At 34.3% G+C, this 7,687-nt stretch overlaps 1 protein-coding gene across 2 annotated transcripts in view; it reads right to left on the bottom strand.

Annotated features, from left to right (window-relative positions):
- Window positions 1-235: 235 nt before the first annotated feature.
- Window positions 236-7,687, bottom strand: part of LOC110030013 (putative 4-hydroxy-4-methyl-2-oxoglutarate aldolase 1) — a 34,630-nt gene continuing 27,178 nt past the window's right edge. For both annotated transcript variants that reach the window (XM_020732548.1, XM_020732547.1), the window contains exon 2: window positions 236-967. In XM_020732548.1, the coding sequence (XP_020588207.1) occupies window positions 452-958 (507 nt within the window). In that variant the 5' untranslated portion in view covers window positions 959-967 and the 3' untranslated portion in view covers window positions 236-451. The remainder of the gene's footprint in view (window positions 968-7,687) is intronic.

Genomic DNA, 7,687 nt, shown 5'->3' with positions numbered 1-7,687 from the left:
CTTTCCATTCTTTTTGTAATATTTTAGTTGGGCTTTCAACATTATTTGAATGTGTTATTATTCATGATTTCCTCTAAATTATACCGAGCCGGAATTTTATTTAGAATAAATAAAATGATGCATAAAAAATACGTTTCTCTTTACCGATTAAGAACAAATATAAGCTTATGATTGTGCAATAGATTTAATAATAACAGCTCACATAAATATGTAGATAAAGTTGCAACATCAAATGTTGTGATGATTTATAGGAAAAATTGACTAAGATAATCGATGCAAACAACTGGTTCTGATGACTCTGCATCAGCTGAAGCTTAAATTACATTATTCCTTCATTAAGATGCAGCTTCCTTCATTAAGATGCAGCTCAAAGTTTAGACAAGCAGATTGGAAGCTCAACAGAGAGGGAATTCAGTGATGATACATAAAAATACAGCAGCTGCACTGAAGCTCAAACAGTTAACTCAGACCGAGAAATTAGAATTCCATCAGTGTCAGCATAGATCCACTCACCATCACTGATTCTGGTTCCTGCAATGTTTATTGCAACATGTTTTTCTCCAATCCCCTTCTTATTTGCCTTCATTGGATGTGAAGCAAGAGCTCTGACACCTATATCGCATCCATTGATTTCATCAACGTCGCGTATGCAACCATTAACAACTATACCAGCCCAGCCATTATTCTGAGCTTGTTGTACAGGATTGCCTCCTAGAATGGCACAGCGCATGCTTCCGCCGCCATCTACAACTAAAACTCTGCCATTTCCCCTCTCCTCGAGGAACTCGCGCACAAGGACGTTGTCCTCAAAGACCTTGAGAGTCACGACTGGGCCAGAGAAAACCTGCCTCCGACCGTAGATTTGGAAAGTAGGATGGAGTGCGCGGAGTTCGCCATTCAAGATTAAGTGGGGATTTGCATCACACAGTTCAGCAGTTGCCAGAGGTAAAGCAGCCATTAAAGTTTACTGCCATTTCATTACAAGAAATATCATGTCAGTCAGTATTTCGCTGTGGGTACAAGTAGAATAAGTAAAATGCCAACGGTAAAAGTTGAAATACAATGAAAAAAAAAAAAGCCACAAGAAGATGCATGCTAAAATCAACCAATTGAAAACTCGGGTATGCTTGAGTTCTCCCACTCAACCCATACTTCCTGAATCACTTTCTCTAAATTATAGACCCCTATCATTGCATCTCTAATTAGTTTTTTTTTTTTTTTATGAAAAAAATTATGAATGTAACGTTAATACCATGTTAAGTGCCTCTCAAAATTTCACATTTAATTTCTGTAGTTATGCGCCTAAATCTAAAAATTCCCAGTTCAGCCATTCCCTGAGACACAGGTGTTCAGCCATTCCCTGTGACACAGGTGTTCGCTACACCGTCATTAAAACTGATACATTCTATATTGATCAAGGCACTGTTTACCAAGTTAACAAGTTCCAATGGAGCTTCTGTGTAGCTTGCCATACTAATCCTAACAGATTTTTTCCAGTTTAATGAACCCTATTCATAAATAATGACTTATTTGGATGTTTTATGTCTTCATTGCAGTTTGCTTCTTTCAAAAAAAAAACAAAAACAAAATATGTAAGTAGTGATTACACCTCAAATCTAATGGAATTAAATGGGCTTAGAGTTCGAGAGCCATGGAATTGGAAAAATTAGAGATAATAAATAACAAATCTAAAGGAATTAAACAGGTGCAGAGTGCTGGAAAAATTGGAAATGTAACAGGGCAAGCCGCCTGACGCTCATCACTAGCAGTATATAATATATATTTAAAGGCAAGAAATAATTCAAGCACTCAGCATTATAGGTGACCGTGGTCATTTAAGTTTCATTTTATCTGTCACCATTATTACTGTGCACCTTAAGCAGCAATGATGAGCATGCTGCAAGCAACCAAATTTTGATTCCTCTTGTCTGAAGAAGCAATATGACTTAAATAAGTGCTACATTTCCAGAAGGTAGTAGTTTTGATAGAAAAAATTTCAGACTAAAATGTTATATATTTTTCTTTTATAATATCTAATACAGCCGAAATGCCCATGTTGAGGCTTGTTTTTAAATATGATAGCCAGAATTACCAGTGTCCATAAGCCAAGCTGTAATAATTGTTAAAATATGAGAAGAATAAAAGTACAGCATGTCATTCTTATGACCATGCGGTACATAACACAATTCCTCATCTCAAATGTTCGTGTTCATCAGAGCCTTTTATGTGTGGTTGCACTTGAGACAAGATGAATTTAGCAGCTTAGCAGATTAAGGGTGCTTAAATCCACGCTCAACCCATATGTGAATAGAACTATTCACGTGTAGTTCACTTATTGCACTTTCACGAAAGTTGATCGTTTTAAGTAATGAATTTTATGAAGAACAAAAGAGAGAAATGGACATGGAGCACTAGTTTAGAATATAATGTTCCAATGTGAAGTTTTCATAGAGTTCTATAAAATTTAAGAGCATATGGAGGGGGTAGAGAACAAGACTAAATATGATTACACCTAACCGTAGCAAACACTTCAAGGAGGGGCTTGATGTGATTTTGATGGCTTAGAGTGAGGTTGGGAGGTAACTAGGATGTAGAGCAAGTTAATGAATGATTTGGAAGAATGAATGAAAATAGTAACAATATGCATAAAAGATATCTAACCAATCCTAGCACGATTGGCCTATGTAGGCCACCAAGCACAAATCAAACTGAGAACAATTTTCTGAAAGCTTTTTTTTTTTTTTAATTTAGAAGTTAAAATTTTTCATTACACAACAGCACTGTTTCATTGCATTAGGATGATTTTTAGACTTCATCATTCAAAAAGAAAAATATTTTAAGAAAAACATGATGCGAGGACAATAATAGCAAAAGGTGTCAACCACGCGCATTAATTCATGATGTATTCCAAATCCATAAAAAAACGCTCTTCATAAATTCTATAAGGTGAAAACTGAAATTTAAAATGATTGTATAAGTTCAAAACACAAAAATCTAAACTAGAATAAATATTTCAAAAATTTCTTTATGCTTGAGCTTTTACTTTTGCTCTTATAGTCTTATTTTTGACTCTCTCTGCTTGAGCATCTTTGTGTTTGAGCTCTTCCTCCAAGTATTACAACGGGTTTTGCTATCACCATTAAATTCTTCTACACAAAATATAATCACTAATTATAAAAACAATCATACATTATTTTACAATAAATATCTTACATTTATTTGCATTGAATTGAGCATCTTTTTTCAAACCAGACAAAGATATAAATCAAGAAGTGCCCTTTCTGTTCCGTTGACGTTATGATTGGAGTCTTTTGAAAAAGCTAATTCAATCAATTGGTTGATACAGATTTTCAAATTATTCCTCCATTTCGTCAAGAATTATTTATATTGAGACGATGGATCTAATATAATGTAAGATAACTGACAACAAACCAAGTAGCCTAAATCAACATAATATAAACTTCTAGCATCTTCTTGCAATAATCTCCAACAATATAATGGGGCATTTACATGCATACCATAGAATTCTTATGTTTTACATATCTTACACCAAAACATTTACATTTACATGAAATATAACTTTTCATGAATCAATTTCTGACAACAAATTGTTATAAGTGCAGATATCAAAATTTAAGTGTTAGATATGTAAATACATAAATATTGTAGGGTATGTACGTAAATTTCCCAAAAAAAATCGGCATAATCAATTTTTTTGGCAAAAACTTGCTCTCCAATCTCATTACTTCTTCCTGAAATTAACAGAAACCCTTGTTTCAGATTATTGATTACTCCCGTCACTTTGTTAGCCTAAAATACTTTATCCCGGAAAGGACTTTCTATTGTCTTCTATCTCATATATTGTGAATCTCCTGTAATTCATAAATTGATTTTGTTAAATTCTTGTGATAAATGTGCCTACTCAATAGACCGAGAGAGAGTTTACCACATGAATATCAAATTAACAATTTATCTAAAACTAATAAGACACCACCATAGGCAGTTGCCTCCTTTTTTATTCATTTATTAATTGTTACAATTGGTGTTAAATCTAACAAAAATCCTACTGAATCAATTTCAATCAAGATGCTCAAAATTAAAATATGATTAGCACCTAAAAACATATCAGCTGATCTTGATAGATTGTGTTAAGATTAGGACAAATTTTTTGGTTTTCTTAAGGGTTTTTCCTTGATCAAATTAGCCCACCTTAATCCCAAAGCTAATCAAATAACAGCTAGACAGTATGAGAAAATTCAAAGTTAATCTACTCCCAATACCACTCTTGTTTCCTTAACATAAATGTTGGATCCTGAATTTTCATAGTTTACACCAATACTTTAATAGCACTCAATGAAAAGAAGAAAAAAAAAAGAGAGAGAAAAGGAAGCAATAGAATTTCATTTGAATTGATTCATAACAAAAATGACCTAATATTGTGAAATTGCATAACCCTAGGCTTTTTCAACAATACACTACTTACAAGTTCGTGCTAGAGTTTAAGAGCGGTAAGAAAAGCTATAAACTATATTGTATGAATACAAGGAAATTATAAAGAGATCAATTGGTTCCTCAATGTAAAATACATGAAGCATATAACCTAACTGCATACTAGAATGTGTACATGAGTTTTTTTAAATTAGTTGTTCCAAGTCTCCGAAGTTGATGAGTTGTTTTTGAGTTTCAGTGCCTTCCCTTGAGCATGTTCATCCTAGTGAGTTCAACACAACTTTGGCGAGCTCTCCATGCTCAGCTAGGAAATTCTTCTCGTCCTTGAATAGCGGGTTCACCTTAAATTGGTCCGCGAGTTCTCATTGAGTCCAGGGAGAAGATCGGATTGATTTCATAGCTATCTGAGCTAATTTATGCGCACTCATGTTGAGTTAGCGAGTTCATGTTGTTAAGCTTTTAAGTTATTTAGGCCAACATAAGTTCACCAAATATTTTTTTAATCTTACAAAGATAAACACGAAGCATTAAAAAAAAAAGAGAATAGGATAGTCAGAACTATCTTTTCTTAATAGATAGCAGTCTTATATTTTGGGCCTTCACTTTGGAAAGAAATTTTCACTAAAAATTTCTCAAAATCAGCTTGGATTCATGTCGGACAAGTCTATTATGAAAGCTACACATTTATTGAGATATTTGATGGAGAAGCAAAGGGAGAATAAGGAGGATTTACATATGATTTTTGTTGAATTCGAAAAAAGGTATATGATAAGGTTCCAAGAAAAGTGCTTTGGAGAAAAGAAATCTAGAGCCAGGTTTCCTCAGGGCTCTCTGAGGCAGTTTTTTCAATCAGTTGGTAAAAGTGCTAAGAAGGATAGAACCAACAACGTTGACACTCAGTTTGAAGTGAAGAAGTGCGACAAGTGTAAAATGTCACACAAAGGTGAATATTTGTCTTGATCCAACACATGCTTTAGGTGTCACAAGCCAGAACACACGCGAAGAATTGCCCTAAATTGCGTCAGAAGGCTCCAGCATATTCCAGAAACAGTGTTGCACAACCTCAGAGGAGTTATGGTAGACCAAGGGCAGCTAAATCATTAGAGTCAGTGCTAAATACATATTAGACTTAGCAACAGGTTCAGCCCAGAGTATATGCATTATCATAGTAAGTAGCTAAGGACTTTCATGATGTCACAGGTATGTTTTCCTTTTAACAAATTTAAATGGTACACTTTAAGCATCATAGGATTCATGCCATGTCATACACAAAATAAGTAAGGGTTTAAATATATTAATAAGCCGACTCTAAATGTTTAATGTGGTGATTTTAAATGATAGGTATCATACATCTTCAAAGTAGGCCGATAAGAGTGTTATTTGATTTGGAAGCATTCCATTCTTTTATAGGATGAACTGAATAAAGTGATGCAATTGAATGTTATTTCAATGTCTGTGATATTATCAGTTAGAATGTCAAATGGTCATTTTCTGGAAGTTGATCAATCATGCGAGGTTAAGCATATGATTGGTGGAAAGGATTTTAATGCCCAACTTATTGTGTTACCTTTGGTGGAATTCGATACGATTTTAGGCATGGATTAGATGTTTGAAAACTTTTGTCACTATTGATTAAAATAAGAAGACTGTCAAAATAAATTGATCTGGGGAGGCAAGTTAAATTTTATGGTAACAAATGATTGGAATCTATGATAATTACCTGCATAAATACTTGCAAATTGTTGAATCATGAAAGTAAGGGATTTCTTGCTCAGGTAACATATGTTTCTAAGGAAGTGAAGCCTTTGGGTGATCTTCTAGTGGTAAGAGAATATCCAGAGGTATTTATGGATGATTTACTAGGCTACCACCAATGTGAGATTGATTTCAGCATTGAACTCTTACCAGGTTCTGAATCTATATCCAAGGCACTCTACAGAATGACAGTTAAAGAGTTGCAGGAGCTAAAAACCCAACTAAAGGAGTTACTACATAAGGGATTCATCAGGCCTAGCACCTCAGCTTGGAACTAAAGTGTTATATGTGAAGAAGGGAGCTTCAGGATTTGCATTTACTACAGAGAGTTAAATAAACTCACATTTAAAAATAAATATACACTACCGAGAATTGACGATTTTTTTTATCAGCGGGAAGGGCTTCAATATTTTCAAAGATTGATCTAAGGTCAGACTATCATCTGTTGAGGATTAAAGAAGAAGGCTTAGAAAATACCTCTTTCAAGACTAGATACGACCACTATGAATTTGTGGTGATGCTGTCTAGACTGCCAAATGCTCAAATAGTTTTCATGGACTTGATGAACAGGACTTTAGACAGTTTCTGGATAACTTTATGAACATTTTTATAGATGATATTCTGGTGTATCTGAGTGATGGAGGCAGTCATGCAGATCATTTACATTCTGTGCTACAGGTTTTGAAGAAGAATGTAGTTTATGCTAAATTTTCTAAATGTGAATTTTGGCTTAAAAGTGTAGGTTTTCTTGGGCACATTATCAATGGAGACGACATATCTGTTGATCAGAATGAGGTTAAGGTGATTGCAGATTGACCAAGTCCTACTATTGTTAATGAGGTCAAGAGTTTTCTAGGTTTGACTGATTATTACAGGAGTTTGTTGAGGGGTTTTCACAGATTGCTATGCCACTATCAAGGTTGAGTCAGAAGGCGATGAAGTTTGACTGGTCTAATCATTGCGAGAATGTTTTTCAGAAGCTAAAGACTTGTTTAATTTCAGCTCTAATTTTGGTCATTCTTTCTAATTTTGATGGATTTCAGATTTCAACAATGCGGCTTCGAGAAGTTTGGGTTGTGTACTTATGCAACATGGTAGGTTCATTGCTTATACATCATGACAACTGAAGAATCATGAAAGGAACTATTCTACGCAAGACTTGGAGCTTGCTGCATGATACACCTAAAATATATATTATTTTTAGACACATTCTTATACCTATTTTTGAGATATTGTGTTTTAATGGAAGTTATTTTAGTTTTTTCTTACAAATACAAGTAAAAAAGGGGGGAAAATGCGTAAAAAAGGGTGAAAAATGCTTAAAAGAGTGAAAAAGAATCAAATTTGGAGCAAAAAGATGAAAAATGTGCAAAAGAATTTTGGCGCCAAAGCGCCATATCCGGCGCTTAAACGTCGGTTAAACAGAAAAGACCGCGCCTAAGCGCTAGAAGCCTCGCGCTTAAACGGCGGTTAAAAAGAAAAA

The sequence above is a fragment of the Phalaenopsis equestris genome, unplaced genomic scaffold (assembly GCF_001263595.1).
Source record: "Phalaenopsis equestris unplaced genomic scaffold, ASM126359v1 Scaffold000631, whole genome shotgun sequence".
Classification (NCBI taxonomy): Eukaryota; Viridiplantae; Streptophyta; class Magnoliopsida; order Asparagales; family Orchidaceae; genus Phalaenopsis; species Phalaenopsis equestris.
This window is presented reverse-complemented; position numbering and strand designations above follow the sequence as displayed.